Here is a 12,549-nt window from a genome sequence, read left to right as displayed (position 1 = left end):
TTCAAAGTAATTTGCTTAAAGTGGGACTACTTATGATTATATACTGTGAAGGCCAAAATTAATTATTTGCCGGGGGTATAAACAATGTTGGGCTTTATTGTAATTTTTAAATAAAATGCAAAGCTAAATTAATAATAATAATAAATAATAATAATAATAATAATAATAATAATAATAATAATAATAATAATAATAATAATAATAATAATAATAATAATAATAATAATAATTCTAAACCAATAGTATTTTAGTTGTCAACATACATAATTTTGCTTCTTTTATCCAGTTAAAAATATTTTTAAAAAATAAATAAAATAAAATAAAATAAAATAAAATAAAATAAAATAAAATAAAATAAAATAAAATAAAATAAAATAAAATAAAATAAAAAAATAAAATAAAATAAAATAAAATAAAATAAAATAAACCTTCTAAAATGGTGAAAAAAAACATTTAGATTTTTTTTCAGGAGATCTTAAATATTAAGGAGGTCTTAAATCTGATGTACAACCTACATGTAATGTATGACGATTATAAAGTACAGAACACATATGGCACTTCTGTAAATGCTTCTACTGAATGATCTACATCTGATGATTTTGACTGAAAATTGGTTGGAAGTCTATTTATGGTGTTGATATTGAAATGATCAGTAAGAATGCATGTTCTATTGTTTTGTCACTCACTCTCTTTGTATTTTTCAAAATAATAGTCCCCGTGTAAATTGTTTTGCCAATAATTGAAAGTCTCTGATTTTCCCTGTTTATTACTGGCATTTAGGTTACACCATTCACTGAATCTGGCATTTAATTCAAAGTAATTTGCTTAAAGTGGGACTACTTATGATTATATACTGTGAAGGCCAAAATTAATTATTTGCCGGGGGTATAAACAATGTTGGGCTTTATTGTAATTTTTAAATAAAATGCAAAGCTAAATTAATAATAATAATAATAATAATAATAATAATAATAATAATAATAATAATAATAATAATTCTAAACCAATAGTATTTTAGTTGTCAACATACATAATTTTGCTTCTTTTATCCAGTTAAAAATATTTTTAAAAAATAAATAAAATAAAATAAAATAAAATAAAATAAAATAAAATAAAATAAAATAAAATAAAATAAAATAAAATAAAATAAAAAAATAAAATAAAATAAAATAAAATAAACCTTCTAAAATGGTGAAAAAAAACATTTAGATTTTTTTTCAGGAGATCTTAAATATTAAGGAGGTCTTAAATCTGATGTACAACCTACATGTAATGTATGATGAAAATACAGAATACATATGACACTTCTATAAATGCTTCTACTGAATGATCTACATCTGATGATTTTGACTGAAAATTGGTTGGAAGTCTACTTTATGGTGTTGATATTGTAATGATCTGTAAGAATGCATGTTCTATTGTTTTGTCACTCACTCTCTTTGGTATTTCAAAATAATAGTCCCTGTGTAAATTGTTTTGCCAATAATTGAAAGTCTCTGATTTTCCGTTTATTACTGGCATTTAGGTTACACCATTCACTGAATTTATTAAAAGTAATTTGCTTAAAGTAGGACTACGTATAATTATATACTAATAATCCCCAAATTAATTATTCTCCTGGGAAAATAAAAAAAAAATAAAATAAAATAAAAAATAAATAAAATAAAAAAAAATAAATAAATAAATAAATAAAATAAAATAAAATAAAATAAAATAAAATAAAATAAAATAAAATAAAATAAAATAAAATAAAATAAAATAAAATAAAATTTAAAATTAAATGAAATAAAATACACATTCAGAAATGGTGAAAAACATGTACATTTTCTGAAAGGTTTTAAATAAGCAAAAATAAAAAAATTAAAATAATAAAATAATAATAATAATAAAATAAAAATAACAAAAAAAATGTAAATTGAAAAAATAAAATAAAATAAAATAAAATAAAATAACACATTATTACACAATTTAAAAAAAGCAGAACTCCTACAACTTATCTGTGGGACAACAAATAATGTCAAAAAAAATCTCAAATCGTAAAATAACTAATAGAAAAGAAAAAAAGAAATAACCTAATTTACAACATCCTATAACAGTGTGTGAATGCAATGGACAGACGGCGAAGCTGCACTTCTGCTGTCCTGAATAATAATGGAGAAATTCATTTGATGATGAAATTCTCCAATCCAGCAGGACTTGTTCCAGAAGATGGAGACCTCCTGACCCTACCCTCGCTCTGCATTACCCACAAATCCAGCATCTGGCGGGCCCAGATCAAGCTCTTCTGGACAGACGGGTCATCTCTAATTCATCAGCACGGAGAGGGACTTTTTTTCAATGCAAAAGGCTACACACTCCTTTATGTGAGGAAATAGCTCACTGTGAGAGAGGCAGGTGTAATGCAATTAAAAAACACCAGCGGAACGTACAGCACCAGTGTAATGTAGATCATTACGTTCATGCTGATGTAAAACAAGCACTGCTGTGATGGGAATTGCGGGATTGAATGGTGGAGGACCATACAGGGATAAAGATGTTTCTCTGTAATAGGCCATCAGCTGATATTACAGCAGTGCATGATATAAAGATGTTTGCATTAATGGTACATGCAGTTGAAGTATATGTTTGATACAGCGGAAGCCCTTCCAGCTGCAACCCTGTACTGGGAAACTCTCATACACACTCATTCACACTCATACACTAAGACCAACTTAGTTTACTCAATTCTCCTATAGCACATGTGTTTGGACTGTGGGAGAAATCGGAGCACCTGGAGGAAATCTACACCAACACTGGCAGAACATGCAAACTCCACACAGAAATGCCAACTGACTTAGCCAGCGCTCGAACCAGTGAGGTTTTGCTGTGAGGCGACAGTGCTAACCACTGATCTCCAAGCTCATGATGGAGTCAGACACAATATTCATTCTGTTTCCACTGCAGCATGAGCACATATTCTATACTGGACATTATTGAAGGTTCAGTGATGAGACTTTTGTTTAAGCAGAGTCAGACCTTACTGTCCTAATGAAATCATTAATAATCAAGACATGATCATATTTTATTGTGCTCAAATAAGCGTCACTAGAGGCCTTTACCTTTCATATAAGACACTTCTGATACCAAATGATCAACTAGAAGTCAAGTTATTATCTGCTGTTCCTAAAACTTGGATAGGCAACAGGACTTTTGTCAGGTAGTGTGTGTATATATGTGTTTGTCACAATTCAATGTTGACTTTGCATGGAATGGCCTAGTTAAGGTCCTGACCTGAATCCAGTTGAGATGATGTGGCATGACCTTAAAAAAGCAGTTCATGCTCAAAAACCTTCATTGATGTGTTATCTTGAGTATAAACATTAAAGTATAGTATATACATTAAAGACAAACATGCAAAAAATAAATAAAAAATCAAGGGGGGGTGCACTTTTTCACACCAATACCTAAACAAGGACAAGTGACAAGAACCTAAACAATGTAGTTGCATACAGTGTATAACAGTGTAAATATTTGTATATAGACATGTAGACATACAAAGTAGAGATGTTTTTTAAACATGTATTTTTTGCTAGAATTAATGAATGAATTACAAACACCAAATTGAAAAGCACTATGCTATGCAGGGCTTCAAACATTTTTAATTTTTTCTGTTCTACATTGATTTGTAACCAAGGCAAGAGCGAGAAAGGGGAAGAAGGAGAAAAAGCAACAAGCTGTGATTGTAAATGAAAGGAAAGTCTCCTGGCTTTTGCAGAAAACCTTGCGAGTTGTTTAAAATGCACACTTTGGCATGCTCGACATGGTTAATAAAGAGAAAATAGCCAAGCTTAATTAAGTAGCTTACTCAAGGTCTATAAAAAAGCTACAACATTATGCAAATAGAATGGAGGCGATATCGAACTGAGGGAAGGCAACTAAACAATTAGAGCCAATAAAAGCGAAGGGGAAATGAAAGATTAAATGGATATTTAAGATGGCAATAAAGACATAATTGCCTAGAACTTTGTGATAAGCCAGTGCAGACGACTATCACACAGTGAAAGACATGGACTGGACTAGAGATATCTTTGAGTATCTTCTGCTCTGGGCAATGCTGAACAAACTAACAAAATACTGCTCATAACACCAACAATTCCACAACCTACACACACTTCTTATAATGTCAATTAGTAAATGTACTGTCGTTTACTAGATTATTCAGCATTAATAATATGACAAACCTGATTTAGACGCACACATAAATTGCAAAATGATGTTTTTTTAAATAATGTGCAGTATTCAAAAATTGTTTTAATACTATCTATCTATCTATCTATCTATCTATCTATCTATCTATCTATCTATCTATCTATCTATCTATCTATCTATCTATCTATCTATCTATCTATCTATCTATCTATCTATCTATCTGTCTGTCTATCTGTCTGTCTGTCTGTCTGTCTGTCTGTCTGTCTGTCTTTCTGTCTTTCTGTCTGTCCATCTATCTATCTCTATTAATGTTGACTGTCAAATGGCCTAGTCAAAGTCCTGACCTGAATCAAATTGAGATGCTGTGACATGATCTTAAAAAGTCGCTATCTATCTACACTCAAAAAAATATATAGATTTTTTTTACTCTTTCAAGCTACTTATTTAAAATGAAACACAATTCTTGAGATTTCATTGGGACAACTTAATTTTTTAAGTTCAATCCACGTAAATTTGTTTAAAGTGTTAGGTTACCCTAATCAATTTGTTTTGGGACAACATGAATGAATTGTGTGGAACACTGCCTTTTTTACAGTCTGTCTGTCTGTCCATCCATCCATCCATCCATCCATCCATCCATCCATCCATCCATCCATCCATCTATCCATCCATCCATCCATCCATCCATCCATCCATCCATCCATCCATCCATCTATTACATTGCATAGAGTGGCCAAGTCAAAGTCCTGACCTGAATCCAATTGAGATTCTGCGGCATCTAAATTGTAAATAAACACATGAATGAATGGATGAATGACATGAATGAAAACACATTATTAAACATTACATATTTTATATTTAATGAAGTGAATTAATTTAATGAATGAACTAAAATTAATAAAGTGTGTGTCTGTGTCTCCATCTCTATGTTTGTGTCTGTTTACTGTATGAGTGTGTCTGTGTACTGTACCTTTATGTGTGTGCGTGTCTGTATATGTGTATGTGTTTTAATCTACTTGAACAGCACCAGCACCTCTGCATCTATGTTGAAATCTGTATATGTGTGTCTGTATATGTGTGTGTCTGTATATGTGTGTGTCTGTATATGTGTGTGTGTTAATCTGCTTGAACAGCGCCAGCACCTCTGCATCTATGTTGAAATCTGCCTGTCACTTTAAATAAGCCCTTTCTGCTAAGGGAAAAAAGGAGGGGGAAAATGGGCCGTAAAACCGGCGAGGAGAAATCAGGAAAGGGCAGAGGTGCGTTGAAAGCGTCAGACTGGGGGGTCCGGCCGAGCTGTAATAGACTGAAGCTCAAATGAATGAGTCTGTCAGGTTGAGCCCGGGCCTTGACTGACTGCTGCTTTCAGCCAGAAACATCCAGCCCAGAGGCCCCTCCGTGCAGGACCGCTTCCCTAATGATGATGCACGACTCTGGGCTCCGCAGGCCCTCCAGGTGGTATGGGTTTCTACGCAAACTGCTGGGGAATGAGAAAGCGAGACCACCTGAATTGCAAAACAAGAGTCCCAACCTCTTGTCACACCATTTCAATAGGCTGGAGCAAGAAAAGCGGGGTGAAAGAGCCAAATGGATGCTGGCGGTTTGAGAAAATCGATTGGGAAAATTAATAAGTGAATTCCCTGCAGCACGGCGGGCAGCTCAAACATCTCAATCTCCTTCCTCCTTCCATGAAAAACACATTATTACCATATAAACAAAAGGTTCAAGCAATTTAGCCTGAATTTTATTCTACATTTTAGCCTGATATTTTATACTTCTGCTAATCAGTACTGATATATGTTTTGATATATGTATACACTAAACATTTATATTTGCTATATTAAATAACATATGTAAAGATATTGGCAGATATTTTAGAAGCCAACACAAAACTACTATATATTAATATACCCTCACCGGCCACTTGATTAGGTACACCTGTTTAACTGCTTAACACAAATTTCTAATCAACCAATCACATCGCAGCAACTCAATGCATTTAGGCATGTAGACATGGTCAAGACGATCTGCTGCAGTTCAAACTGAACATCAGAATGAGGAAGAAAGGGGATTTAAGTGACTTTGAATGTGGCTTGTTGGTGCCAGATGGGCTGGGCTGAGTATTTCAGAAACTGCTAATCTACTGGGATTTTCACGCACAACCATCTCTAGGGTTTACAGAAAATGGTCTGAAAAAGAGGAAATATCCAGTGAGCGGCAGTTCTGTGGGCGCAAATGCCTTGTTGATGCCAGAGGTCAGAGGAGAATGGCCAGACTGGTTCCAGCTGATAGAAAGGCAACAGTAACTCAAATAAGCACTCGTTACAACCGAGGTCTGCAGAAGAGCATCTCTGAACACACAACACGTCCAACCTTGAGGCGGATGGGCTACAGCAGCAGAAGACCACACCGGGTGCCACTCCTGTCAGCTAAGAACAGGAAACTGAGGCTACAATTCACACAGGCTCACCAAAACTGGACAATAGAAGATTGGAGAAACGTTGCCTGGTCTGATGAGTCTCCATTTCTGCTGCCACATTCGGATGGTCGGGTCAGAATTTGGCATCAACAACATGAAAGCATGGATCCATCCTGCCTTGTGTCAACAGTTCAGGCTGGTGGTGGTGGTGTAATGGTGTGGGGAATATTTTCTTGACACACTTTGGGTCAACGCCACAGCCTACCTGAGTATTGTTGCTGACCATGTCCACAGTGTCTCCATCTTCTGATGGCTACTTCCAGCAGGATAACGCACCATGTCATACAGCGTGAATCATCTCAGACTGGTTTCCTGAACATGACAAGGAGTTCACTGTACTTAAATGGCCTCCACAGTCACCAGAACTCAATCCAATAAAGCACCTTTGGGATGTGGTGGAATGGGAAATTGGCACATTATTTGACTTATTTCATATATTTGATATATATATATATATTATATATATATATATATATATGTAAAAATCGATTTGGAAAATAAATAAGTGAATTCCCTCCAGCTCAAACATCTCAATCTCCTTCCTCACTGCTTCTTTTCTTTTATATCACAGAAAAAGAAAGAGAGAGGGGAATTGGAAACACCTCCCACTCTGCTTCAGACAGATCCGGCGATACTTCGACAAAAGAGCTGCATTTCAAAGACACTCAGCATCATGTCTGTAGAGACCTGGCCCTCGTTTTGTAAGGTTAGAGAAATCCTCATCCGAGAACGTGGGAGTCGTTTTCCCATTTATTTTTCTCTCATTCAAAAATCCTTTTTGTTGCATTCAGTAATCTCTACTTGACTCCTGAATCTACTCTTAACTCTAACAAAAGCTCCACAAATATGACCACGTCCAACACAAGCTCAGTGGAAATGCATGCTTCGGTCTACATTTGGGTGAAACAGCAAACATTGACTCCAGCATACATAAATGTGTATTAGAGAAATCCTCATCCAAGAACGTGGGTGCCATTTTGTCCCACGCCTTTTTCTCATTCACAATCCTTTTTGCTGTATTCAGTAATCTCTACTTGACTCCTGAATCTACTCTTACCTCTAATAAAAGCTGCACAAATATGACCACGTCCAATACAGGCTGATTGGAAATATGTTCTTCAGCCTATATCTTCAGCATACATCAGAACGTGGGTGTCGTTTCCCCATTGTTTTTCTCATTTGCAATACTATTTGCTGTATTCAGTAATCTCTACTTGACTCCTGAATCTACTCTTAACTCTAATAAAAGCTACACAAATAGTATGTCGAACACTGGCTCGTTGGAAATACGTTTCTTGGTTTAAATTTGGGTGAAATAGCAAAAATTTAAATGTGTATTAGAGAAATCCTCATCCCAGAACGTGGGTGTCATTTTCCCATTCTCATCCTCATTCGGAGTCTGTTTTGTTGCATTCAGTAATCTCTTCTTGACTCCTGAATCTACTCTTAACTCGAACAGAAGATACACTAATATGATCACATCCAATACAGGCTCATTGGAAATATGTGCTTCAGATTATATCTATATATTTTTGCAAAAACACACTTGAACATGTTTCATTCTGCAGTTTCTAGGTAGAATGAATGCTGAGCTTTTGCATTAGCTGGACATAGAGCTGAGTAATTAATTGAATTGAAATCACAAGCATTGCAATTGTCACGCTCATCATCTCAAGAAAGCATGGTGTGACTCTGTAGTAAATCTCGTCCCAGAGGGCACTCTTGTGAAAACCTACAAACCTGTCTAAACACTCATGAAGACCCTCATGGGAATCTCCTGGGGAAAAGAGCGGCTGCAGAATAAACAGAAGCTTTAACTGCGTTCTTTGAGTCTGTGTCACTAATAAACACATGATTATGGAAGCATCTCATTGAAGGATTTATTTCACACACTCGACTGTAGCTTTAAGGTCAGTTTGGAGTAAAACATGTTATAATATGCTGTAATTTTACGTGCAGCTTTTACAACAGTGGTTCATTGCAAAGCAGTATGATTACCTCAATGACAATTATCGACCGATTAAACCGAATTTGAAATGAAACCAAGTTTTGCGTAGCTTATCAGTGTACTACAAATCTGTGTAGTAAACTCTGCTCCATCTAAACACTCCTGCTGGAGGTTTACTAGAAATACTAGAAGGTTTACTAGAAGGTTTTACTGATGAAATGAGCACTACTCTTATTCTTGTGCTTCAATGTACTGTGAATTATAATTTAGGTGACGGACATTTGCAATTTTTGCACTGCACTTTGGTCAGCATAGGAGTGTGAGTTTCAGACAGTACCTGTTCCTGGCGCTCCAGCCATCGGTCCACCATGGGATGGTTTGCACTGAGCGAAGAGCGGGTGTTTTCTCTCTGAAACTGTGTCGACCAGGGGGTGACGTCACGGGGCAGGCTGCGGTACGCCTCCAGATTCTTACCCTTAACACACAACACAGCTGATCAGAAACCTGCTCTTAATGGGTTAGTCGAAGCAGAATTAACATGTTACCCTCAGGAGAGATGATTAAGGATTATAAAGTGCAAATCGAATAGGTATAAGAACTCCGTTGGGGCGACTGCTGTTAAATTACTGAACAGGGATGTTTACTTAAGTTGAGGTATAAGGTAGAGTGCTGTCACACTTACCATGGTCAATGCATTATAGTATTTTATTTATAGATATATACATTGTTTTTTCCCCCTTTTTATATGTGTAATTATTATGTTGTAGCATGTTCAGGCCATGTCATGGTTGTTCAAGACAAATTTCCCAGAAATGGCACAACAAAGTATAAACAAACAAAAACACAGAAGCAAAATTACAATCTAGTCATTGTTCAAAATGTTTGGATGTTCCTTAACAAAGGTGCATTAGAAAGCAATAAACACCGGCTCATTGTGGATATGTACCCCTGTCTATATTTCTGGAGAGCAAGAATTATGTTGTCAGAGATATGTCTGGCTGCATTTAATTTTTAAAATGAATGCTATGTGGCGGTATGACACTAGTGGGAGATTCTGTGCCTTTTAGCGCTACCAGCTGACCACTTAGTACCATATGGACAACTGTTCTGGTGTTACCAGTTTGCCCAGTGGCTCATCGTCTATGTAGGTGGATTTGGGATGCAGAGAAGAGCTGACTGCGACGACAGTGTTCGAGTCCGGCAAAGAACGGTTCCAGAAACCAGGTAAAACAAAAGCAAAATAATAATAAATTAAATAAATAAATAAACAACAATGGGATTTCTGTGGCCGTGACGGTTTTTCTTTTTCTAGATTACTTTTGAAAACACTATTGGGTTTAGGGATGGGGGTGTCAGTCGGACAGTCAGTCTGTTGAAAGCAAGCTGGCCTGGTCGGCTGAAGTGTATATTGTGCCCTCTGGTAGATTTACACGAGAAGAGGACGCGTGAGAGAAATTTAAGATTGTCAAAATGTGTACACAGCGGCCTCTAGCAGGTTTACAAAAACAAAAACTGCGAGCTGACGTACCTCCGGTTGTATATTTCGCTGTGCCCAGAAATGTAGACCTGAGTACTTATGCGCAACGAGCCTGTGTTGAAAAAAAATGCTTACAAGTTTTCAAATACAATTCATATTACACTATAAAACATGAGTTTCCTGTAGTTTGAAACAATTAATCCATGGTCTGAATCTGGATTCTGATTGGCTGGAAGGTGTGTGGAAATATTGTTTAATGCACAGGTAGCGCCAGTCTGTTTTGATCACAGTTTGAAATAAATGCGCTGATTAAATGTTCACCTAAAGATTATTCATTCATTTTCCTTTGGCTTAATCTCATATTTATCAGGGGTTCCCACAACGGAATGAACCGCCAACTATTCCAGTTTATGTTTTACGCAGCGGATGCCCCTCCAGCCGCAACCCAGTACTGGAAAACATCCATACACACTCACATTTATACACACACTCTTGCACTACAGCCAATCTAGTTCACCCAATTCCCCTATAGCAGGGTTAGGACTGTGGAAAAAAACGAAGCACCCAGGAAAACCACTCTAACACGGGGAAAACATGCCTAATGTCCAAGCCGGGACTCAAACCAGTGACCTTCTTGCTATGAGGCGACAGTGCTAACAACTGAGCCACCATGCCGCTTTCACCTAAAGATTAAATACTAGCTAAATAAACACTGTCAATTTGATTTCACACAGATTTGAAAGCTTTTGCACAAAAGCAGACAGGGTATTAATAACATTAATAATATATAGTGCCCAACAAAGCAATAACTTACTGAATCCGTCCTGCAGGTGAGATTCATTGGTGTACGAGAGAAGCTCTTCTTGGATTCGAGCCCCACAATGATATCATTCAGGCCACCTAAATTTAGAGGTCACACTAATTTCATTTCTGGCTAATAAGAAGCTCCATTACAGGCCACTAATTCACACCGTGTCTCCAATGTTACGCTGCGTGTTTTTCCACAAAGGTGAAATCAAACACCCTCCAGCAGTGGATCTCAAGTGAAAAATCTTTTCAGAGCAAACCTAAAACAGGTTATAATGTGGCGCGGGGGGCCCGGACAGCCCACTGAGCACTATTGCTTTTGGCTAAAGACCTAGTCTAAGAAAACGAGTTTCCAGTTTTAGAACAATTGGACATGAAAGTGAACCCATGCAGCGTTGAGCATGGAGCCGTTTTGATGTTCCTGCATGGTAAGATGATCTATATAGGTTATTCTGACATTAAACAGCATGATAAAGTAGAGGAGGAAGAGACACATGAGGAGCAGCGGGTCAAAGGTCAGGGTTTATTCTGATGGTCATATGAATGGAGAGCTGTCCAGTGCAGCAGAGCAAACCTATGGATCCAGCAGGAGGCCTGTACAGGTTTCTGAAAGTTCAGGAAGGGATACTGAGAGACAGATGTTACGCTCGGTATGAGAAAACGTCCATGAAGACCAAACAAGGTTTGTAAAAACATCAAGCACGCCAAATTTTGGAGAATCTAACGTAACGGAAGTGCATTCGTCTTTCATTTCATTTTAGAGGTCGGTAAAAAAAAATAATAATTGTGTGTGCCCCTTGTATTTCTCCCATTGTGGGGACATAAGTATAGCAACAGCAGTCAATGTTGACCTTATTTTGGTCCATAAATAAAGCAGAAAGAAGTATTCTATATAGAGCGGGCCACATTTTGGACAGGGGTTCTGCAAGTTTAAGCCAAATTTAAGACCTTTATAATAGCATTATGAATGAAATTGCAGACTTATACAAGACTTATACAGGACTAAAGGCTAAGGATTGTTTTTGTAATGACCTGGTAGGTCTAATGGAAACCTGCCTCATTAAAAAAGTTTCTTAGGCACATCCCAGCAGGCACAGGACATCAACATGAATGTACCTCGACATCGTAGGACATCGCATTTTGTTTGGAAATGAAAATCATGCTGACGTAAGAATCCAATGTCAGACCGACATCAATATCCAACGTTGGACAGATGTTGCATTTTGGTTACTTTCCAACACAACCTAAAAACAACCAAATATCAATGTCTAATGAATTTACAGCTTGACGCTGTGTGGATGTTACCACTATGATGTCTATGAGACATTAGATTTTGGTTGCCATATCTGATGAATGAATGTCAGTATTTGACGTAAACATGACGTTGGTTTAAGGTTGGGGGATTTTGGTCACTTACTAATACATGTTAAAATCAACCAAATATCAACGTTATTTCACGCCGTTATTGTACATCAAAATAACATTGTCCTTAGATGCTGGCGACCTAAATCTAACCTAATATTAACATCTTATGACAATGTCTGCCTGCTGGGATATTTTAAATAATGCATCAAAACAAGAAAAACCTAGTTTTATACATAATCTTTTTTAATAAAATAAAATTTCTTAACCTGTGTCCATTACAATGGA

At 36.4% G+C, this 12,549-nt stretch overlaps 1 protein-coding gene across 4 annotated transcripts in view; it reads right to left on the bottom strand.

The window, feature by feature from the left end:
- pard3aa (par-3 family cell polarity regulator alpha, a) overlaps positions 1-12,549 on the bottom strand; it is a 708,633-nt gene that overhangs the window by 425,971 nt on the left and 270,113 nt on the right. For all 4 annotated transcript variants that reach the window (XM_056450319.1, XM_056450321.1, XM_056450320.1 and 1 more), the window contains exon 5: positions 8,953-9,090. In XM_056450319.1, the coding sequence (XP_056306294.1) occupies positions 8,953-9,090 (138 nt within the window). The remainder of the gene's footprint in view (positions 1-8,952; positions 9,091-12,549) is intronic.

Source organism: Danio aesculapii, chromosome 24 (genome assembly GCF_903798145.1).
Source record: "Danio aesculapii chromosome 24, fDanAes4.1, whole genome shotgun sequence".
NCBI classification, from domain to species: Eukaryota; Metazoa; Chordata; class Actinopteri; order Cypriniformes; family Danionidae; genus Danio; species Danio aesculapii.
Note: the sequence above shows the minus strand (reverse complement) of the source record. Positions and strands in the feature narration are given on the sequence as shown.